The sequence below is a fragment of the Bos grunniens genome, chromosome X, assembly GCF_055505025.1.
Source record: "Bos grunniens cultivar Pamir isolate PY7600 chromosome X, Bosgru_T2T1.0, whole genome shotgun sequence".
NCBI classification, from domain to species: Eukaryota; Metazoa; Chordata; class Mammalia; order Artiodactyla; family Bovidae; genus Bos; species Bos grunniens.
The window spans coordinates 60,816,031-60,840,331 of record NC_141194.1 but is presented as its reverse complement, the minus strand read 5'-3'; the positions used below and the strand labels follow the sequence as shown (position 1 = coordinate 60,840,331).

Genomic DNA, 24,301 nt, shown 5'->3' with positions numbered 1-24,301 from the left:
GTTTTTCCTTCTGGCTTACTTCACTCTGTAGAATAGGCTCCAGTTTCATATAGTGGTTTTATTCCTAGTTTTTTAAGGAATCTCCGTACCATCTTCCATAGTGGCTGTATCAATTTACATTCCCACCAACAGTGCAAGAGCATTCCTTTTTCTCCACACCCTCTCCAGCATTTATTGTTTGTAGACTTTTTGATGATGGCCATTCTGGCTGGTGTGAGATGATATCTAATTATAGTTTTGATTTGCATTTCTCTAATAATGAGTGATGTTAAACATCTTTTCATGTGTTTTCTAGCCTTCTGTCTGTCTTCTTTGGAGAAAAGTCCGTTTAGGTCTTTTTCCCACTTTTTGATTGGGTTGTTTGTTTTTCTTGTATTGAGTTGTATGAGTTGCTTGTATATTTTGAAAATTAATCCTTTGTCAGTTGTTTTATTGATTTTCTCCCATTCTAAGGGTTGTCTATTTACCTTGCTTTTAGTTTCCTTTGCCGGGCAAAAGCTTTTAAGTTTAATCAGGTCCCAGTTGTTTACTTTTGTTTTTATTTCCATTACTCTAGGAGGCAGATCATAGAGGATCTTACTTTGATTTATGTTATCGAGTGTTCTGCCTATATTTTCCTCTAAGAGTTTTATAGTTTCTGGTCGTACATTTAGGTCTTTAATTCATTTTGAGTTTATGTAAAAAGCACATTCTTGACAGATAAGAGGTCATTCAGTTTTGTCCTGGCTTTCTGCCCAGCAATAGATTGCCTCTAGAAATAAACCACGGGTGAGGTATATTCTTTTCCTGTGTGTAACTTGCTTTGCCTCATCTAATACTTGGCATGCTATAGGTACTCAATGAGTTTAGATTTCCTATGCGACAACGCAAGCTTTTTACATGAATTTCCCAATGTGGTGCTGAGAGGATTCCAGGATGTCAGCATTAGTCTGTGACAAGCTAGCATTCTTAGTGCTCCTTTGGAGACTGTGTGATTTCTATTAATTGTTGTGCTGAGAGGCAGAGAGCTTAACACAAATAACGAGTGAGTCTTCCATCCCTCATAAGGCTTTTCAACTCCTGATTTTCAGTTAAGCCTTGCAGGATTTTTTCATATCTTTAACATCATCTTTTAACATGTTGTACTGAAATGCTTAAACAGTATCAAAGAACTTATAATTTACAGATTCAGTCTTAGATTCCAATTTTTTGGGGAATGTTTTACTTATTATTGGACTGTCTATATGCATTATAAATTAACATTTGAAAGGCATATTCACTGTTGACTATTGTGTTCCTTCTTCTTTTCAAAAATTAATGTAGTTTATACATGTGAAAATATTGAGGAGAAAAAAAAAATTAACTGGTATACAGGTGAATTTTAAGTGCCATTGTCTGAGCATTAGCTCCCAGAGCCTTTAGCTATACCAATAGGAACTACCCTTTGCATAGGTGAAGTTGTTCAAGGTTATATTTGAAGAAGCTGAAACTGCTGAGACAAAATCCTGACTTGCTTTTCTGACACTGTGTTGTTCATTCTCATTTCTGAGCAGATTAAATTAAAATCACAGACATCTTACTCTTTACCTTCTCTCTCACCTCTAGGAGCGGAAAAAGAAATTTGAAAAGGATGGAGAGAGGTTTTATTCCTTACTGGATCGGCACTTACATCTGTCTTCCAAAAAGAAAGAATCTCAGTTACAAGAGGTATGTTCAAAAAGCCTGTCCCTGCCTTCTGTTACCAGGTATGCCTTGTTACATGGCAGCTTCCTATTGCAAGGGTTTTCTCTTACTCTGCCTCAGCAGAGAACCATGTATAATGGTTGTGCTTGCAGATTAAACTATGGCCAGGGTCTCAGGACTCCTGAGTTCTTAAGTCAGCTCCTCCACAAACTCACAGTGTGACTTTGGATAAGATATTTCTTTCCTGGCCTCAGTTTCTCTGTCAAAGGAAGTGTGGTACCACTCACAGATCCCTTCCAGTTCTAAGTTTTTGATTCCAGATGAGGTTATAGAGTTAAACTAGCATTGTAGGACAGAAGAAGATGATGAAGGAGTAAGATGGGGAGATCACCTGCCTCCCACAAATACATAAAAAATTCATCAGAATATGGAACAAGTCCTACAGAACAGCTTCTAAATGACAGCAGAAAACTCCAAACCTCCAAAAAAGCAAGCAAATCTCCTTAGAATGAGGTAGGACAAAGGATAAACACACACACACAAAGACAAAGGACTTCAGGGCGGGAGTTTGTGCCCCAAGAGAGGTAGGGAGTCATGAAGGAGGAAAAGTTTCTGAGCACTTATAAAGCCCCTCACAGGCGGGACCAAGTGGGGAGCTGTGAAACCTCAGAGTGCTGTGCAACAGCAGCGACTCAGAAGGCAAAATACTGAGAAAGCTGCCTAACAGCACTTCTCAGCCCATAAGCAGCTTACAAGCCCCAACCTGGAATGGGGGAGTGGCCATGCAGGGAGCCAGGCTCCGATGAAGATCCCAGGGAGAGGTAGGGGGCTGGTGGCCTTGACAATGTGTGCTGAGAGTGCTACTTTGACAAGGCTGTGGAATTAGACATGCCTGCCACTGCCAAAGCCAGGAAAGGTGCTGGAAGCAACAGAAAAAACACTGCTGATACATTGCCAATCCCAGAGGTTGCAGCTAGCACCAGGCCATGAGCAGGCACAGGTTACTGCCCACACCTTGCAGGGAACTTTAACAGCTTGGCTCTTTCTAGAGACCCATGAACTGGGGTCCCTAGACCCCAGTTTTCTCTGGGAAAATTCACAAGCTGCCTTAGACTGTAACAGCATCCAACAGCTTACTACTTTCATAGGCATTCCCTTGTACAACTCATATGTGGCTGCCGTATCCTCCTCTCTCCCCAGCCCAAAAGAGCAAGTGAGCATTAATGAGCCTCAGCCTTCACTCTCTTATGTCCAGGTGGGGAACAGACTGTGGACTCTAGGAGAAACTGTGAACTTTAGGAGCTACTAGGAACTGAATTGAGGCCAGATGTGAGACTGACTCCATGCTGCCCACAAGTTTCAGAGACCTTCCTAGAAGTATTAGAAGACTTTGGTGTAGGTTTCATTGAGTATTCTGGGCTGCTGAGTGTTGCCTTTACCACTAATATAGGGAACTTGTCTTTTGTGTTGTGTGGCTTGTGAGGTCTTGGAGCTTCAATAGGCAACGAGCCTGAACCCCTGAGGTAGAGACGCAAGCCCAAGGCTTTGAACCACTAGAGTATACCGACCCTAGGGAACATTAATAGATAAGAGACCCTGAAAGGACTCCATCTCAACACCAAAGCCAAGCCCACCCAAAGGACAGCAAACACCAATACCCACCCCATGCTAATCCTTCAAGAAAACAGAAACAAAACATTACACACTAGCTGACAGGCTGCCCAAAGCAACACTGAACCCATAGACACACCAAAACCTACTGGTCATAGTGCTACCCATTAGAGAGATGAGACCCAGTTCCATCAACCAGAACACAGGCACAAGTCCCCCCAACCAGGAAACCTCTATATGGCGCTGGTCCAACCTCATTCATGGGCCACTGACTCCACAACTAAGAATAATGACCTTGAGACTTTTTTCTTTTTTTAAAAATCACAATCTTCATTTCCATTATATACTTCTACCTCTGCACTGGCCTTCTGTGGTGCTGTGAATTTTTTTTTCCTTTTTGAATTTTTTGTTTTTCTTCTGTTTGACTGTTTTTAAAAAATTATTTTCCTGCTGCAGTTGTTTAATATATTTAAATAATTTTTACATACTTCTATTTAACCTCACTTTTCTTTTTTCTTCCTTTTCTTTTTCTTTTTTTTCCCCTTATTTTATTCTTTTTTCACCGTGTTTGTTAATTTGTTTTGTCTTCTTTGCTTTATTCCCCAATTGGCACTCTGCTTTGGTTCTGTTTTCCAGTTTAAGTTTTAATTGGCTCTGTTTTCAATTGGTTGATATCATTTTTGGTTTCCTTTGCTTGCCAAGTCCGTCTCTTGTACTTTCATTTCTTTGGAATATTTTTGTTATGTTTGTGTATGTGTTAAGTATGTGTATGTGTATATGTTCCACTGTTTTTGTAATTTTCTGTTTGATTTGTATTTACCGTTTGTCTGGGTTTGTCTTTTGTTTCTTTCAATGTTTTGTTATTCATCTCTGTGTGTTTGTTTTAATCCCATTTAATGCCATAACAAACAACTTGAGGAATCTCAGTCCCCTGACCAGGGATTGGGCCTGAGTCTTTGGAGTGGGAGTACTGAATCCAGGACCTCAGAGTGCCAGAGAACTCCTAATCCCAGGGAGTATTAATTAGTGAGAAATTCCATGAAGGCCTACACCTGTATACAAAACCTAGTATCACACAGCTGCTGATGGCACCCAGTGCAGGATGCCTCACCCAAGCAACAAACAAGACAAAAACACAAAAACAGTCATCACCAGATAGGATTCCCTCAGACACTCCAAAATATACCACTTCACACAACCCTGCCTATCAGAGGGGAGAAAATGCAGGCACAAGTCACCCCCAACATGAAGGCAACACAAACCACTAGACCAACATTAACTATTGAGGGTAGAACCCAAAAGGAAGAAGAAATACAACCATAAAGCCTTGGAAAAGAAGACCTCAAACACATTAAGTTAGAAAAAAATGAAAAGACAGAGAAATACAGCACAAATGAAGGAACAAGGTAGAATTTCACAAGACCAAACAAATGAAGAGGAAATAGGCAAACTACCTGAAAAAGAATTCAAAGTAATGATACTAAAGATGTACTAAGGCCTCAAAAATAGAATGGAGAAAATGCAAGAATAAATTAACACACTTAACAAGGACCTAGAGGAAATAAACAGATGAATAGCACAATTACTGAAATTAAAAGTACTCTGGAAGTAATCAATAGTAGAATAACTGAGGCAGAACAGATAAGTGAGCTGGAAGATAGAATGGTGGAAATAACTGCTAAAGAGCAGAATAAAGGAATGGAATCAAAATAATTAAGGATAACCTCAGAGACATCTGGGACAATGTTAAATGTACCAACATTCTAATTATAATGGTCTCAGATGAAGAAGAGAAAAACAAGGGGTCTGAGAAAATTTTTGAAAAGGTTATGGTTAAAAAAAAAAACTTACCCAATATGGGAAAGAAAATAGTCAATCAAGTCCAAGAAGCACAGAGAGTTCTATATAGGATAAACGCAAGGAGAAACATGTCAAGACACATACTAATCAAACTAACAAATAGTAAATACAAAGAAAAAAAATTAAAAGCAGCAAGGGAAAAGGAACAAGTAATGTACAAAGGGAAACCCATATGATTAACAGGTGATCTTTCAGCAGAAACTCTGCAGTCCAGAAGGAAATGGCAGGATATATTTGAAGTACTGAAAGAAAAAAAAATCCATAACCAAGATTGCACTACCTGGCAAGGATCTTATTCAAAACTGATAGAGAAAACAAAAGTGTTACAGACAAGCAAAATTTAAGTGAGTTTAGCACCACCAAACCAGCTTTACAACAAATGTTAAAGGCATTGCTATAGGCTATGGTTTTTCCAGTGGTCATGTATGGATGTGAGAGTTGGACTGTGAAGAAGGCTAAGCGCCGAAGAATTGATGCCTTTGAACTGTGGTGTTGGAGAAGACTCTTGAGAGTCCCTTGGACTGCAAGGAGATCCAGCCAGTCCATTCTGAAGATCAGCCCTGGGTGTTCTTTGGAAGGAATGATGCTAAAGCTGAAACTCCAGTACTTTGGCCACCTCATGCGAAGAGTTAACTCATTGGAAAAGACTCTGATGCTGGGAGGGATTGGGGGCAGGAGGAGAAGGGGATGACAGAGGATGAGATGTCTGGATGGTATCACTGACTTGATGGACGTGAGTCTGAGTGAACTCCAGGTGATGAGGCCTGGCGTGCTGTGATTTATGTGTGATTTATGGGGTCGCAAAGAGTCAGACACGACTGAGCGACTGAACTGAACTGATAGGCAAGAAACACAAGAGAAAGAAGAGACCTACAAAAACAAACCAAAACAATTATGAAAATGCCAGTAGGAACATATATAAAAATAATTACTTTAAATGTAAATGAATTAAACACCACAACTAATAAACTCTGACTGGCTGAATGGATACAAAAACAAGACCCATATATATGATGTCTACAAGAAACCCACTTTAAGATCTAGTGACAGATAAAGACTGAAAGTAAGAGGATGGAAAAAAGATATTCTATGCAAATGGAAATCAAAAGAAAGCCAGAGTGTCCATCCTCATATCAGACAAAACAGACTTTAAAATAAAAAATATTACAAGAGATAAAAAAGGACAATATATAATGATCAAGGGATTAATCCAAGAAGACATAAAAATTTTAAATAATTATGCACCCAACATTGGAACACCTCAACACGTAAGGCAAACTCTAACAGACATACAAGAGGAAATTGCCAGTAACACAATAATAGTAGGCGACTGTAACATCCCACTTACACCATAGGACATATCATCAAATAAGAAAATTGATAAGGAAACACAAACCTTAATTGAAATTTTAGACAAAATGGACCTAATTGATATATTCAGGACATTCCATCCAAATGCAGAAGAATACACTTTCTTCTCAAGTTAACATGGAACATTCTCCAGGATAGACCACATCTTGGATCACAAATCAAGCCTAAGTGAACTGAAGAAAATTGGAATCATATCAAGCATCTTTCCTGACCATAACACTGTGAGACTAGATATCAGTTACAGAAGAAAAAAGACTGTGAAAGCACACACATAGCGATTAAATAATACATTTCTAAGTAATGAATAGGTTACTGAAGGAAGAAGGAAAGTTAAAATATTCCTAGGTAAAAAATGACAGCAAAAATATGACAACCCAAAGCCTGTGAGATGCAGCAAAAGCAGTTCTAAGAAGGAAGTTTAAAGCAATACAATCAATCTTACCTTAAAAAATAAGAAAAACATTGAATAGACAAATTAACTTTACATGTCAAATAACAGCTGGAAAAAGAATAACACAAAATACCAAAGTTAGTAGAAGGAAAGAAATCATAATATCAGAGCAGAAATAGATGAAAAGAAATGAAGGAAACAATAGTAAAGATTAATAAAACTAAAAGCTGGTTCTCTGAGAACAGAAACAATATTGAAAAAAACCATTGTCCAAACTCATCAAGAAAAAAAGGGAGAAAAATCAAATGAACAAAATTAGGAATGAAAATGGAGAGGTTAGAACAGGAAAATGCAGAAATACAAAGGATCATAAGAGATAATTAAGAGCAACTATATGCCAAATATGGACAAGCTGGAGGAAATGGATAGATTCTTTGAAAAGTTCAGCCTTCCAAGATTGAACCAGGAAGAAATAGAAATTATGAATAAGCCAATCACAAACACTGAAATTGAAACTGTGATAAAATGTCTCCCCAAAAAACAGAAACCCAGGTCCAAATGGCTTCACAGAATTCTGTCAAACATTTAGAGAAGAGCTAATGCCTATTCTTTTGAAACTCTTCCAAAAATTGCAGAGAAAGGAATATTTGCAAATACATTCTGTGAGGTCACCATCACCCTAATACCAAAACCAGACAAAGACATCACACAAAAAAAGAAAATTACAGGCCAATATCACTGATGAACATAGATGCAAACACCCTCAACAAAATTCTAGCAAACAGAATTCAAAAAAAGATTAAAATATCATACACCATGATGAAGTCAGGTTTATCCCAGTTATGCAAGGATTCTTCAATACACACAAGTCAGTCAATGGGAGACATCATGTTAATAAATAGAAAGATAAAATCCATATCAAAATCTCAATAGATGCAGAAAAAACTTTGACAGAATTCAATACCCATTTATGATAAAACTTCAAAAATTGGACATAAAAGGAACTTAACATAATAAAGGTCAAATACAGCCAACCCACAGCAAACAGTATTCTCAATGGTGAAAAACTGAAAGCATTCCCTCTAAGATCAGGAGCAAGACAAGCCTGCCTACTCTTGCCACTATTATTTAACATAGTTTTGGAATTCTCAACTATGGCAATCAGAGAAGAATGAGAAATAAAGGGAATCCAGATTGGAAAGGTGACTGAGATTGGAAAGGAAGAAGTGAAACTCTATTTGCAGATGACATGATATTGTATGTAGAAAATCCTAAAGATTATATAACAAAATTATTAGAGCTAATCAGCAAATTCAGTATCACTGGATACAAGATCAATACACAGAATGCCTACCATCAAAAAAATCCACAAACCAGTGCTGGGGAGGATGTGGAGAAAAGGGAATGGTCTTGCACTGTTGGTGGGAATGTAAATTGATACAGACACTATGGAGGACAGTATGGAGATTCCTTATAAAACTATTAATAAAACTACCATATGACCCAGCGATACCACTTCTAGACATATACCATGAGGAAACCAAAATTGAAAAAGACACATGTACCCCAGTGTTCACTGCAGCACTATTTACACTAGCTGAGACATGGAAGCAACCTAAATGTCCATTGACAGATGAGTGGATAAAGAAGCTGTGGTGCATATATAAAATGGAATATTACTCAGCCATAAACAAGAATGCATTTGAGCCAGTTCTAATGAGGTGGATGAACCTAGAGCCTATTATACAGAGTGGATTAAGTCAGAAAGACAAAAACAAATATATATCACACACACACACACATATATATATGTGTGTATATATATATATATGGAATCTAGAGAGATGGTACTGATGAACCTATTTGCAGGGCAGAAATGAAGACAGATATACTGCTGGATGTATGGACATGGTGGAGGGGAGGAAAGAGAGGGTAAGACAAATGGAGACAGTAGCATGAAAGCATCTATGCTATGACTTGTAAAATGGATAGCCATTGGAAATTTCCTGTATAACTCAGGGAACTCAAACTAGGGGTCTGTAACAACCTAGAGGGGTGGAAAGGGTGGGAGGTGGGAAGGAAGTTCAAGAGTACAGGGACATATGTATACGTATGACTGATTCATGTTGATGTTTGGCAGAAAGCAAATCAATATTGTAAAGTAATTATTCCTCAATTTGAAAAATTTAAAAAGATAACTAGCATTGCATTTGATAGGTCAGGAATAGATATGCTTTTTTCTATGAGGTTTTCCAACAGTAAGTTTTTTATTTTAGGTTCTGCACTAGGTGTACAATCACAGAAAACTAACCAAATTGATCATATGGATCACAACCTTGTCTAACTCAATGAAACTATGAGCAGTGCTGTGTAGGGCAACCCAAGACAGATGGGATATGGTGGAGAGTTCTGATAAAACATGTTGGACTGGAGAAGGGAATGGCAAATCACTACAGCATTCTTGCTGTGAGGACCCCATGAATAGTATGAAAAGGCAAAAAGATGTGACAATGAAGGATGAACTCCCCAAGTTGGTAGGTGCCCAATATGCTACTGGAGAAGAGCAGAGAAATAGCTCCAGAAGGAATGAAGAGGCTGAGCCGAAGCGGAAACAGTGCCCAGTTGTGCATGTGTCTGGTGGTGAAAGTAAAGTCCTATGTTGTAAAGAACAACATTGCATAAGAGCCTTGGATGCTAGGTCAGTGAATCAAGGTAAATTGGAAGTGTTCAAACAGGAGAAGGCAAGAGTGAACATTGATATTTTAGGAATCAGTGAACTAAAATGGATGGGAATGGTCCATTTAATTTAGATGACCATTTTATTATATTGTGGGCAAAAATCCCTTAGAAGAAATGGAGTGGCCCTCACAGTCAACAAAAGAGTCCAAAATGCAGTACTTGGGTGCAATCTCAAAAACGATAGAAAGATCTCAGTTTGCTTTCAAGGCAAACCATACATCACAGTAATCAAATGTATGCCCTAACCACTAATGCCAAAGAAACTGAAGTAGAGCAGTTCTATGAAGAACTGCCACACATTCTAGAACTAACAACAACAAAAAAGATGTCCTTCTCATCATAGGGGACTGGAATGCAAATGTAGGAAGACAAGAGATACCTGCAGGAACAGGAAACTTTGACCTTGGAGTACAAAATGAAGCAGGGCAAAGCTAACAGAGTTTTGCCAAGAGAACACATTGCTCATAGCAAACACCCTCTTCCAACGAAACAACAGATGACTCTAAACATGGACATCACCAGATGGTCAATACCAAAATCAGATTCATTATATTCTTTGCAGCTGAAGATGGAGAAATTCTAGTCAGTCAGAAAAAACAAGACCTGGAGCTGACTGTGACTTAGATCATGAACTCCGTATTGTAAAATTCAGACTTAAATTGAAGAAAGTAGGGAAAACCACTAGACCATTTCAGGTATGACCTAGATCAAATCCCTTATGATTATACAGTGGAAGTTACAAATAGATTAAAGGGATTAGATCTGATAGTACCCTAAGAACTATGAATGGAGGTTCATAACATTGTATAGGAGGTGGTGATCAAAACCATCCCCAAGAAAAAGAAATGCAAAAGAGCAAAATGGTTGTCTGAGGAGGCCTTACAAATAGTTGAGAAAAGAAGAGATTCAAAAAGCAAAGGAGAAAAGGAAAGATATACCCATCTGAATACAGAGTTCCAAAGAATAGCATTACTTTGCCAACATCTTAGAAGTGTTCTTTTTTCTTAGAAGTGTTCCATGTGAGTAAAGTCAGATTGTGTGAGCTCCACAGAACTATCAGAGTCTCACATTACTTTGCCAGCAAAGGTCTGCCTAGTCAAGGCTATGGTATTTCCAGTAGTCATGTATGGATGTGAGAGTTGGACTGTGGAGAAAGCTGAGTGTTGAAGAATTGATGGTTTTGAACTGTGGTGTTGGAGAATACTCTTGAGAGTCCCTTGGATTGCCAAGAGATGCAACCAGTCCATCCTAAAGGAGATCAGTCCTGAGTGTTCATTGGTAGGACTGATGTTGAAGCTGAAACTCTAATACTTTGGCCACCTGATGTGAAGGGCTGACTAATTTGAAAAGACCCTGATACTGGGAAAGATTGAAGGTGAGAGGAGAAGGGGACTACAGAGGATGAGGTGGTTGGATGGCATCACCGACTCAATGGATATGAGTTGGGGTAAATTCTGGGAGTTGGTGATGGACAAGGAGGCCTGGTGTGCTGCAGTCCATGTGGTCGCAAAAAGTTGGACATGACTGAGCAACTGAGCTGAACTGAACTGATGCTGGTTCTTTAGACTGTGTTTGTTGGTGTATTTCACTTTTTTGTACACTTTGTAACATTTTGTTGAATGATGAACATGATGCCCTGGGTAAAAGGAACAGAGATAAAAGGATGTTATTATGTGGTTTTATGCTTTATAGCAGAAAGTGAAGAGGAACTAAAAAGCCTCTTGATGAGAGTGAAAGTGGAGAGTGAAAAAGTTGGCTTAAAGCTCAACATTCAGAAAACGAAGATCATGGCATCCGGTCCCATCACTTCATGGGAAATAGATGGGGAAACAGTGTCAGACTTTATTTTTCTGGGCTCCAAAATCACTGCAGATGGTGACTGCAGCCGTGAAATTAAAAGACGCTTACTCCTTGGAAGGAAAGTTATGACCAACCTAGATAGCATATTCAAAAGCAGAGACATTACTTTGCCAACAAAGCTCCGTCTATTCAAGGCTATGGTTTTTCCTGTGGTCATGTATGGATGTAAGAGTTGGACTGTGAAGAAGGCTGAGCACCAAGGAATTGATGCTTTTGAACTGTGGTGTTGGAGAAGACTCTTGAGAGTCCCTTGGACTGCAAGGAGATCCAGCCAGTCCATTCTGAAGGAGATCAGCCCTGGGATTTCTTTGGAAGGAATGATGCTAAAGCTGAAACTAAAGTACTTTAGCAACCTCATGCGCAGAGTTGACTCATTGGAAAAGACTCTGATGCTGGGAGGGATTGGGGGCAGGAGGAGAAGGGGATGACAGAGGATGAGATGGCTGGATGGCATCACTGACTCAATAGACGTGAGTCTCAGTGAACTCTGGGAGTTGGTGTTGGACAGGGAGGCCTGGCGTGCTGAGATTCATGGGATCGCAAAGAGTCGGACAGGACTGAGCGACTGATCTGATCAGATCTGATCTGATACTTATCTGACTAGGATTTAGACTGTGCTTAATTTTCTATAACTACTCTTGCTAGAAGTGAAAATCTCCTCTGGTATCTTCGTGTTTTGTCTTCCCTATTGTCTTTGGATTTTTTAAAAATTAATTAATTTATTTATTTTACTTTACAATATTGTATTGGTTTTTTAAGAGATCTTAAAGTCTGACACTTGTTGCAGCAACAGGCTTCTGTTTCTGGGCTTCTGCTCTGATAATCTCGGATTGTCTATATTCAACTATCTATCCAATTTTTGAGACAGTTGTTTTTCCTTTGACTTCAGTGGTCTGTTGGTTCTAAGAAGAGTAGTTGATTCACAGTTTAGCTTTTCCTTGTATGAGGATGAGCACAATAACTTCCAAGCTTCTTATTTGTTAGGCCAGAAACCGGATATCGTGCATCAGTCACTTTTTCTATCTTGGCTTCATGTTCCCTATTTGTAAAATAAAGGGATAAGATCACTGCTTGGTAGTATAATTCTCTTCCAGCCCTAGCATTCTGTTGAATCCATAAACACTGACTTGCACGAATGACTATGCCAATATGTGACATTTATTACCCTTCTTCTTTAGGCAGACCTCCAGGTGGACAAGGAAAGGCACAATTTCTTTGAGTCGTCCCTCGATTATGTTTATCAAATACAGGAAGTTCAAGAGTCTAAGAAGTTCAATATTGTGGAGCCAGTAAGTTCTAATGATGAATGGTCTAAAAATATTTACCAAATGTCAAGTAAATGTAGAGAACTTTGATTATAAAATTGGAGTCTCGAAGAATATGAATATAGTCAGTTCTTAATAATGAATGTCAAAGAAATAGACACACTGGGTTGTGTTATTCTTGCTCTCTAACCAATGTTCTTTCACTCTTCCCCACCTTACCTCCTCCTGCAATTTCTCTCTATAGCTATGATTTTTCTTTATATTTCTTTTCCTCCTCTCCTTTCTCCTGTTCCTTGCTTTTTCTGTCACCCTTCATTTTACCTTGTTCTCCTACGTTCCTTCCTCTTACACTTTCATAAGGTTTCTGAAAATACCTATCATATCCCAGACACTCTTCTGAGAATGCATGTTTCTTGCATTCAATGACTTCCCATTCTATTTTTACTTATATCCTTTGAATATTTTTCTAATTAATTATCCTTAATATATTATAGAAGATGATGTACTGTGGTTTGATAAGTATTTTGATTTTTAGCAACTTTCTTTTTTATTATTAAAACAATGTAAAAAAAATTGCAGAAAAAGCTAGAAAAAAAATTTAATATATATAAAAGAAATACAACATATCCCCCATTTAGAGATGATCACTGTTAATATTGTGGTGTTTACCCCCTAAATTCTGTGTGTCTGTTATATTATTTTGTCTATCTATTGTGTCTATGTACTTGTTGTTGTGGGTGTGTGTACACATGTGCATGTGTGTGTACACATATTACACATAAGCATGTATATCTGTGTACATGTTATCTGTGATCACAGCTGTATGTATCTGTATATGTACAAATTTATATGTAAAAATGTATAGGTACATTTGCAAACAAATATTTATTCATTTATCCAATAAGCATTTATTGACCTCTGTTATATGCAGGCACTGTGCTAAACACTGGGTATCGTACAGTGAAAAAGCCTCAGTTTCTGTCTTTGTGAAGACTACACTTTCATGGGGTGGAAAGAAGGATACACATAAATAAAATAATTTGTGTTATGCTGCTGTTGTTGCTGCTAAGTCACTTCAGTCGTGTCCGACTCTGTGTGACCCCTTAGACGGCAGCTCACCAGGGCCCCCCATCCCTGGGATTCTCCAGGCAAGAACACTGGAGTTGGTTGCCATTTCCTTCTCCAGTTTGTGTTATGGTAATGGCTAAAACAAAGAACAGGAGCAGACAGCTACTTTAGGTCAAATGGTCAAGGGGGATCTCTGAAAGTGTCATATAAGATGAGATCTAAAGAAGGAAAAGATAAGGCAACGCGAATAATGGGAAGAGAACTTTGCAGGCACAGAAAAAAACACATGTACATAGTCCTTAAGTTAGTAAAGAATGGTGAGAATGGTGTTAGTAAGTCCTTAATGGTGTTAGTAAGTCCTTAATTTAGTAAAGAAAGGCAAGTATCACTGATGAAAGAAAAGGAGGGTGGCAGGAAATAATATCTGATAAGAAGGCATAGGACCTGTAGGCATGGTGAAGGGGTTAGATTTTCGCCTGAACTGTAGTAAACAAATCACTGATGTATATTAAATAGGATATGACATGGGCTGATTTTGTTGTGTGGAGAAGGTTGGAAGAAGACAATGTTGGAAATGAGGAAATGAGTTAGCCTATCCCAGTGGTCTAGGCAAGTGAAAATCTTGCTTTGGGTTAGGGTGGTGGTAGTAGAAATAGAAAAGAATGATTGGATTAGAGATATATTTTGGAAGTAAAACTGGCAGGGCTTAATGATTGGTTAGACTAAGATGTGAGTGAAAGAAACCAGAAAACCAGTCCATCCTAAAGGAGATCAGTCCTGGGTGCTCATTGGAAGGACTAATGTTGAAGCTGAAACTCCAATACTTTGGCCACCTGATGTGAAGAGTTGACTCATTGGAAGAGACTCTGATGCTGGGAGGGATTGGGGGCAGGAAGAGAAGGGGACAACAGAGGATGAGATGGCTGGATGGCATCACCAACTCTATAGATATGAGTTTGAGTAAGCTCTGGGAGTTGGTGATGGACAGGGAGGCCTGTTGTGCTGCAGTCCATGGGGTCGCAAAGAGTCGGACATGACTGAGGCACTGAACTGAACATATGTATTAATACACACATATAGATGTGTTTGTATGCATATAGTATGTAAGTGCATATTTATATGTGCTTTGTTGTTTACTTTCTAAAATGAGTTCAGTTCAGTTCAGTTGCTCAGTTGTGTCTGACTCTTTGTGAACCCATGAATTGCAGCATGCCAGACCTCCCTGTCCATCAACAACTCCCAGAATTCACCCAAACTCATGTCCATCGAGTCAGTGATGCCATCCAGCCATCTCATCCTCTGTCATACCCTTCTCCTCCTGCCCCCAATCCCTCCCAGCAGCAGGGTCTTTTCTACTGAGTCAACTCTTTGCATTAGGTGGCCAAAGTATTGGAGTTTCAGCTTCAACATCAGTCCTTCCAATGAGCACCCAGGACTGATCTCCTTTAGGATGGAGTGGTTGGATCTCTTTGCAGTCCAAGGGACTCTCAAGAGTCTTCTCCAACACCACAGTTCACAAGCATCAATTCTTTGGTGCTCAGCTTTCTTCAAAAAGAATAGAGCAGTTTTTACTACTTCCTGTTACACTTTACTCCCTGGTGGCTCAGATGGTAAAGAGTCCTCCTGCAATGCAGGAGACCTGAGTTTTATCCCTGGATCAGGAAGATACCCTGGAGAATGGAAGGGCAACTCACTCCCATATTCTTGCCTGGGAAATCCCATGGACAGAGGAGTCTAGCAGTCTCCAGTCTATGTGGTCGCAAAGAGTCTGACACAACTGAGCAATCAACACACACACACACACACACACACATTACACTTTACTATTGCTAGTATTGAGCATTGATTTTTAATATGTTTGTATTTCACAGACAAAATTTTTATTTTGTCGTTGTGTATATTTGATTTTTATTGGAGTGAACATTTGAAACATTAAAAATATATTTTATTGATCATTTCTATATCTTCTGCAATGTCCCACCCCCTCCCCAATACATTTCTAATTTAAAGATTGTTTTTCAAAATAAGATCCTTGGATATTTTAGCATTATGATATTGTTCATTATGATCATTTATCCATTTTTATTTATTGTTTTTATCAACAAATATTTGAGTCTCCTTCCTCAGTGGCTCAGCATTAAAGAATCTGCCGGCAATGCTGGAGATGCAGGAGACAGTGGTTCAATCCTCGGGTCTAGAAGATCCCCTGGAGGAGGGAATGGCAATCCACTCCAGTATTCTTGCCTGGACAATCCCATGGACAGAGGAGCCTGACAGAATACAGTCCACAGGATCACAAAGAATCCAACACTTCTGAAGTGACTGAACATGCATGTATTTATGAGTACGTACTCTGTGCCAGTCCTGAAGATATAAAGACAGCTATTCTCACATTGTACAGGAGACAGGGATCAAAACCATCCCCATGGAAAAAAATGCAAAATGGCTGTCTGGGGAGGCCTTACAAATAGCTGTGAAAAGAAGAGAAGCGAAAAGCAAAGGAGAAAAGGCAAGATATAAGCATCTGAATGCAGAGTTTCAAAGAATAGCAAGAAGAGATAAGAAAGCCTTCCTCGAGTGATTAATGCGAAGAAATAGAGGAAAACAACAGAATGGGACAGACTAGGCATCTCTTCAAGAAAATCAGAGATACCAAAGGAACATTTCATGCAAAGATGAGCTCGATAAAGGACAGAAATGGTATGGACCTAACAGAAGCAGAAGATATTAAGAAGAGGTGGCAAGAATACACAGAAGAACTGTACAAAAAAGATCTTCACGACCAAGATAATCACGATGGTATGATCACTTACCTAGAGCCAGACATCCTCAATGTGAAGTCAAGTGGGACTTACGGAGCATCACTACGAACAAAGCTAGTGGAGGTGATGGAATTCCAGTTGAGCTATTTCAAATCCTGAAAGATGATGCCGAGAAAGTGCTGCACTCAATATGCCAGCAAATTTGGAAAACTGAGCAGTGGCCACAGGACTGGAAAAGGTCAGTTTTCATTCCAATCCCAAAGAAAGGCAATGCCAAAGAATGTTCAAACTACTGCACAATTGCACTCATCTCACACACTAGTAAAGTAATGCTCAAAATTCTCCAAGCCAGGCTTCAGCAATACATGAACCTTGAACTTCCAGATGTTCAAGTTGGTTTTAGAAAAGGCAGAGGAACCAGAGATCAAATTGTGAACATCTGCTGGATCATCGAAAAAACAAGAGAGTTCCAGAGAAACATCTACTTCAGCTTTATTGACTATGCCAAAGCCTTTAACTGTGTGGATCACAATAAACGGTGGAAAATTCTGAAAGAGATGGGAATATCAGACCACCTGACCTGCCTCTTGAGAAACCTATATGCAGGTCAGGAAGCAACAGTTAGAACTGGACATGGAACAACAGACTGGTTCCAAATAGGAAAAGGAGTATGTCAAGGCTGTATATTGTCACCCTGCTTATTGAACTTATATGCAGAATACATCATGAGAAACTCTGGGCTGGAAGAAGCACAAGCTGGAATCAAGATTGCTGGGAGAAATATCAATAACCTCAGATATGCAGATGACACCACCCTTATGGCATAAAGTGAAGAGGAACTAAAAAGCCTCTTGATGAAAGTGAAAGAGGAGAGTAAAAATGTTGGCTTAAAGCTCAACATTCAGAAAACGAAGATCATGGCATCTGGTCCCTTCGCTTCATGGGAAATAGATGGGGAAACAGTGGAAATAGTGTCATACTTTATTTTGGGGGCCTCCAAAATCACTGCAGATGGTCGCTGCAGCAATGAAATTAAAAGACGCTTACTCCTTGGAAGAAAAGTTAAGACCAACCTAGACTGCATATTCAAAAGCAGAGATTACTTTGCCAACAAATGTCCATCTAGTCAAGGCTATGGTTTTTCCAGTGGTCATGTATGGATGTGAAATTTGTACTGTGAGGAAAGCTGACTGCTGAAGAATTGATGCTTTTGAAGTGTGGTGTTGGAGAAGACTCTTGAGAGTCCCTTCGAGTTCAAGGAGATCCAGCCACTCCGTTCTAAAGGAAATCACTCCTGGGTGTTCTTTGGAAGGACTGATGCTAAAGCTGAAACTCCAGTACTTTGGCTACCTCATGCGAAGAGTTGACTCATTGGAAAAGACTTTGATGCTGGGAGGAATTGGGGGCAGGAGGAAAAGGGGATGACAGAGGATCAGATGGCTGGATGACATCACTGACTCGATGGACGTGAGTCTGAGTGAACTCCGGGAGTTGGTGATGGACAGGGAGGCCTGGAGTGCTGCGATTCATGGGGTCGCAAAGAGTCGGACACGAATGAGCCACTGAACTGAACTGAACTGATTCCCACATTATGTTCATCCTATCCACATTTTGATTAGTTTCATATACTATCTGAAAAGGGTATTGTTGAATAAATTTGTTAGTAGTTCTTATTCTCTGGATTTGAGTCCAGTGTGCATGTTTAACGTAATGAAAAATAGGTATGTGTAGACCTATTTGTGTTTGCATTACTGCTTTGAAGACTATATTCGTTAAACACTGTGTGAAGTTTCTTTTTTGTGTGTCTTGTTTCCGTGTATTTGATTAATGTGAAGACGGTGGTGATAAAGTTGTTTTTATACATTTTCTCTAGGTCTTGGCCTTTCTTCATAGCCTCTTCATTTCCAACAGCTTGACTGTGGAACTAACACAGGATTTCCTCCCGTATAAACAACAGCTTCAGCTCAGTTTACAGAATGTGAGTTTTCCTGTGGGTTTCTTCACCAGTCTTTGCATTGCATTTGGATTTCATTCTCAATATCTTGACTTTAGAATTTTAGGTTATTATATCCCAGCTAATTTGTGAACCAACTGGTGTGGATCACAAATATTTCAGTGTAATAGATCGTTTTTACTCTTCCAGTTTCAACTATTCCCTGTCTTTGAGGCTGACTGTTGTTCAAACCCACCCTTCCACCCACTAACACATCTATCCAGTATTTATTAAATGTTGCTAATTTGCTATATCTCTCCCAGATTAGAACCCATCGATGGGCTTATTTAAGTACAGGTCAGGTCTTATGGTAGTTAGTCAAGATACTCTCTTTGTAGGTTTTATTAATGTGAATGCCCATTCATCCCTTCCTTTTCTCATTACATTAGTATAGTTAAATGAATTATCTTGAAAGATTGTCTCAATCTTTCCCATGCTGTTTCTTATCAATGGGCATAGGCACAGCCTTCCCTTACTTGTCTCATATCATTTTTCTCATTTAGTTATTTAACCCACGTTTAACAATTACTTAGGTATATAATGAACATATACCTTGTGCCAGGCATTGTAAAATGCACTGAACATACCATAATGAGGCACGTTAGTTTTTGTCTTCAGGGATTATTCAGTGCCTTAGAGCTGAGAGAGATAAACAGAGATACAGCATGATTACTTATGAAAAGTGCTAAAATAGAGTTAAGACGAAAAAAGTTAAAAAAGCACAGAGTATAGAATAATTGTTTGATACAGGAAAAGAAAGCACCACTGAGGTAGTGATTTTGGACCTGTTACATTGCATAAAATTTATAGATGAATTTTTGGATGAAAACAATTAATTGTTTAGGAGATTCTGACTTACACTTGTTTCTTTCTGGGTACTCTCTTTCACCAGAATGTGAGAGTTCCTGTCTTCTGCTGATTTACAATATATTTCTATAACTAGCTCAATTACTTAATCTTCCTGCAAATATAACTTGAAAAGTCTGAGTTTAGCAACAAATATTTGCATATATATATGGCTTCCCTGGTGACTCAGAGGTTAAAGCCTCTGCTTCCAATGCGGGAGACCCGGGTTTGATCCCTGGGTTGGGAAGATCCCCTGGAGAAGGAAATGACAACCCACTCCAGTATTCTTGCCTGGAGAATCCCATGGATGGAGGAGCCTGGTAGGCCACAGTCCACGGGGTCGCAAAGAGTCGGACACGACTGAGTGACTTCACTTTCACTTTTACATATATATATATATATATATCAAACTCAGAAGATAATCTGCAGAGTGAATTCAACTAGGTAGGACAGCCCAGTTCAGCTTTTTCGATAACATCATGTGACAATCTTGAGACTAAACACTAAAGATTTATCTCTAGTGATTCTGATACACGCATTTCAAACTGTGTTTTGCCATTGTTTTTTAGTAATGTACTTTAAACATACTACTTCTTAATATTAGCGTTTCTTATTCATGAGCATGAAAACATAGGTTTTCTGTTGACCTATGTTCAAAGAGAACACACTCTCATAGCCTTTATTCTAATGGCCAGGGTTTGTTTCAGTGTCAAAGTAACCAGTAACTTTACTTGAGGCAGAATGTAGAAGTTGCTATGATAATATTGTCCTAGGGACCCTTCTTTATAGCCTTCCTTTTTGTAAGGCAGAGTTAGTGTGATGCTCAGAATTCTTAGAGCTTTTATTTCTTGGACCCTTTAGTGATTTCCATTAGAAAATGTCTCCCAGGTACATTGTTATTTACATTTCTCTCTCCCTTTTAGCCTTTAGTACTGTTAAACTACGCTAAATTGTTTTCTAGTTACTATGCCACTCGACACTTGTTTTTTGCTATGCTGTAGCACATTATAAAAGCTGAGGAAACTCTGTACTAAGTCTCTGATCATTGAATGCTTATTCATGATGATGGTGCTGATGATAATAATTATGATGATAATATCTTGACAGACAAGAAATCATTTCTCCAGTACCCGAGAAGAGATGGAAGAACTTAAGAAAAGGATGAAAGAAGCTCCGCAGACATGCAAACTTCCAGGACAGCCAACCATTGAAGGCTATCTCTATACGCAAGAGAAATGTGTGTGGGAATACAGGGATAGCCACTGGGTTTAAGTAGGCTGATACCCACTGCTACTTGGCCTCTCCAAACCCCAGGCACCCATATAGTTCATAGACCCCTTCCAGCTATACCTCTTTGGAAACCAGCATAAGAACAGAGAAAATAAAAAGGAAGGCAAAATTAAAGGGGGAGGTTAAGGATTTGTATTACAAAGGCTGTGGGATGATAAGACTTAAGTTTTTCTCTGAAATTCAAAATGAGGATTGTTAATTGCTTAATGCTTTCAATGACTCTGACTTAGACTAAAAGGAAGGTAGGATAGAGGAGATATAAAATAATATTTATTATACCTATTATGTGCCAGGCATGGTGTTAAGTGCTTTAAATATACTACTTCATGTAACCTTTGAAAGCACTTTACCATACCAATATTCACATGAAGCCATGGAGGCTTAGAGAGATCACTAACTGGAAGTCACCTAACTATCAAGTAAAAAGGCTAAATGTAAAGTCAGGTTTGTGAAATGCCAAAACCTATGCTCCTACAACTGTACCCTATACCTTCCATTGTCTTAGGATCACAAGGTTGCCTTTAAAGCACTACCCAACCATTGTGATTTCAGTGAACAACACAGTTGTTCATTACTAACTAAGGGAAATGGGTTATCTTATTCAGTTAATGAATATTTCAGAGGTTTAAGCTTCTCTGCCTCCTAATGTTATGCAAACCTGTATGTGCTATTTGATTTTCTTTTGAATTGTGATACAATATCTCCAAAGCCTGTAACTTGAGTCTCTGACCTAGTGAGTAGGTAGAAGAGACTATTCAGAGGTTACCAGTGGCAAAACCCACTGAAATCCACAAACCATGGTATTTCAGCATTGGTATTATCATACTTTTCCTCCCTTAGAGCAGTCCACTTTGATGATTTTCAAAGGTGTGTTCTATTTGTCAGGTTCAGTTCTTCACCTGTCCGTTACAAGATCTCTCAATCTCAGTGCTATTGACATTTCAGGTTGGGTAATTTTCTGTTTTGAGAGGTCATCCTATGCATTATATGCTGTTTTGAAGTATCTATAGCCTCTCCCCACTTTATTCTGATAGTACTTCCCAACTATGATAACCTAAGATGTCTCTTGGCATTGCCAAATGTCCTCTGGGAGGCACAACTGCTCCTAGTTGAGAACCACTGCTGTGTTATACGAGGGGCAGAGTAATGAGTATGTTGTCTTGACTTTAATATCAACTAACTATGTGATCCTTCTATTCCCCAGTTTTTTAATTTTTCAAATGGATATGACATTCCTACTCAGTTGAATGTATGTTTACTAAAAATCCTTTTTCCCAGACAATGTGTAATGCAATGGGAGTACAAAAAATGGATCAAACTTAGTTTTTGACCTCAAGAAGTTTACAGTCTAATGAAGATACATGTATATTTAGAATTATAATGAAGTGTGTTGAGCATTACATTTGGAGAATATATCTATGGGCTTCACTGAGGAAGTGATATACGAACTGAAATGTGAATTAAGAGTGGGAGTTTGACAGGTAAAAAAAAGGCAAAGAAAATTCCAGGTGTATACCATTGCATGAGTCAAGGCACAGAGGTGTGTGAGAGTGTATTTTATTTGTAGGGTCTTCGTTATCCAGGAAGAGTCCTGGTTTATATTTGTTGTCCATATACAATTATTAATAGTGCCCTGTTCACTATTAAATATGTCCTGAACTTGGTCTATCAGTTATATCGCCAACTATTTATTTGATAACTGAATGTAATTCAATGAGTCAGGGGCATAGAAGTGAGGGGGGAAAAAAGCCAAGTTGAAAAGCTAAATACAATCACATTATAAAAGGCTTTGTGAGCCAACCTAAGGAATTTGGAAAGAATGGGAAATCCATAGGTGGTTTATAATAAGAGGAATGATATAAATAGAGATATAATTAAAAAATATTCTCTAACAAAAGAGTAGAGAATAGGCTAGAAAGGAGCGATCAGAGAAGGCCACTGAAATCATTAATTGGAGAAATAGTAAATTTTTGTTTTTCTTGGAATATCTTATAAAACAGTTTTTTGCCAAACATCAGAAATAGAGTCTTGAATGAATTCAACTATAAAAGGAGTGAAAAATGAGACATGTAGGGGATAGAATGAGCAGAACCCTACCACCAATCAAATAGGGCAGGTTATAGGGAAGGAAAAGCAGAAGATTACAGATGTCCATAGCTCATACAATAAAATGTATAATGGGAGTACTCACAGCGAACACAGTAAGGAGAGTGGTTTGGAGCAAGCCAGAGCAGATGTGGAAAGTAGTTGATGAGGATTACAACAACCATATGTGTAGTGGGCTGGTGGTACTGCATAGCTGGAGCTCAGGGGAAAGGTAGGACTAGATATGGATCATGGCCATGAAAAGTAACCTGTGCACAGATTCTGTCTTACAGGTAAACTGACCATGCAGCCAAAATACTTATTCTATCAGCTCACTGTTGCCTGTCTTTGTAGGGGCTTTGGGAATATCCTGGGTGAAATACTACTGCCAATATGAGAAAGAGACCAAAACGTTCACTATGACGCCTATGGATCAGAAGCCAGGTGCTAAGCAGCAGGTCAGTTCTTTTATGGGCCACATTTTTTTGAAATACATCTGTGACTGCATCTCAGAAAAGAATATATGTTGACTTCATGTCAAAGAATTGAGTCTACCACTGTCACATGAACCGATGTCTTCATATGTTTTCCTTGGCCTAAGTTTGCATTGGCCCAGATACTACCCAGTTGAGTGAAGAATCTCTGTTAATGATTTCAGGCCTTCGTAAAGTGCCTTTACTCTTTTAGATCATTGTTACAAGTGTCTATCACATTGTACAAAGAAAATTTACAAACAAAATATGGACAAATTGAAGGAGGAGAGTATTACTTGCTTTTAAGAAGGCTCTACTATGGATTCTTTAAAATAGTGTTTAAAAAGAAGCATTTTCTTTAAAGGAATATTCTGTCATCTAAATTTGAAATAACCTATATACTACATTTTATGCAATGCTCAAATGTCTTTAAGCACTTAATTCTTCTGGAAAGGCCTCCAGACTTTCCTCTACTCCCCAAAATGGCAACATGAGTTTGACACACTGACATGATAGTTCACTTACTATCATGAAGAGGAACTTGATACTATTATATTATAAATTCTATACTATTTTATGTATGACAACCCAGCTAAAAAATTAGTCTGTCATCTCACTTTTTCCCATCTTTGTATGGGCTTTGGGAACATACATACATAGGACCCTGAAGGTTTCCTAAGATAAAAGCTAATAGACTGACTATTCATATTCTAAAAGTAATATCACTTTAACTGTCTTTCAGACAGGGCCTTAGGGCATAATTAATAAAAGTTTCTGTTATTTAAAAATTGTTTACAAAATGGAACAAGGTTTACTTGTTAGCATTGAAAGTTGTGATGCATGAAGACCCAATTTCCATAGGCAGAAATTTGGAGACTTTTGGGGCCATTGCTGGTGATTTCCAGGGAAGATTGCTCTTGTGTAGCTTGTTCATAGGACCATACTACAAAGCTACAGTGAACAAGACAGTATGGTACTGGCACAAAGACAGAATTATGGATCAATGAAACAAAATAGAAAGTCCA

General features: G+C 38.6%; 1 protein-coding gene across 10 annotated transcripts in view; it reads left to right on the top strand.

The window, feature by feature from the left end:
- OPHN1 (oligophrenin 1) overlaps positions 1 to 24,301 on the top strand; it is a 726,794-nt gene that overhangs the window by 314,449 nt on the left and 388,044 nt on the right. For all 10 annotated transcript variants that reach the window (XM_086388458.1, XM_086388461.1, XM_086388460.1 and 7 more), the window contains exons 6-10: positions 1,585 to 1,686; positions 12,673 to 12,783; positions 18,463 to 18,567; positions 20,536 to 20,665; positions 23,158 to 23,261. In XM_086388458.1, coding sequence (XP_086244584.1) covers positions 1,585 to 1,686; positions 12,673 to 12,783; positions 18,463 to 18,567; positions 20,536 to 20,665; positions 23,158 to 23,261 — 552 coding nt within the window. The remainder of the gene's footprint in view (positions 1 to 1,584; positions 1,687 to 12,672; positions 12,784 to 18,462; positions 18,568 to 20,535; positions 20,666 to 23,157; positions 23,262 to 24,301) is intronic.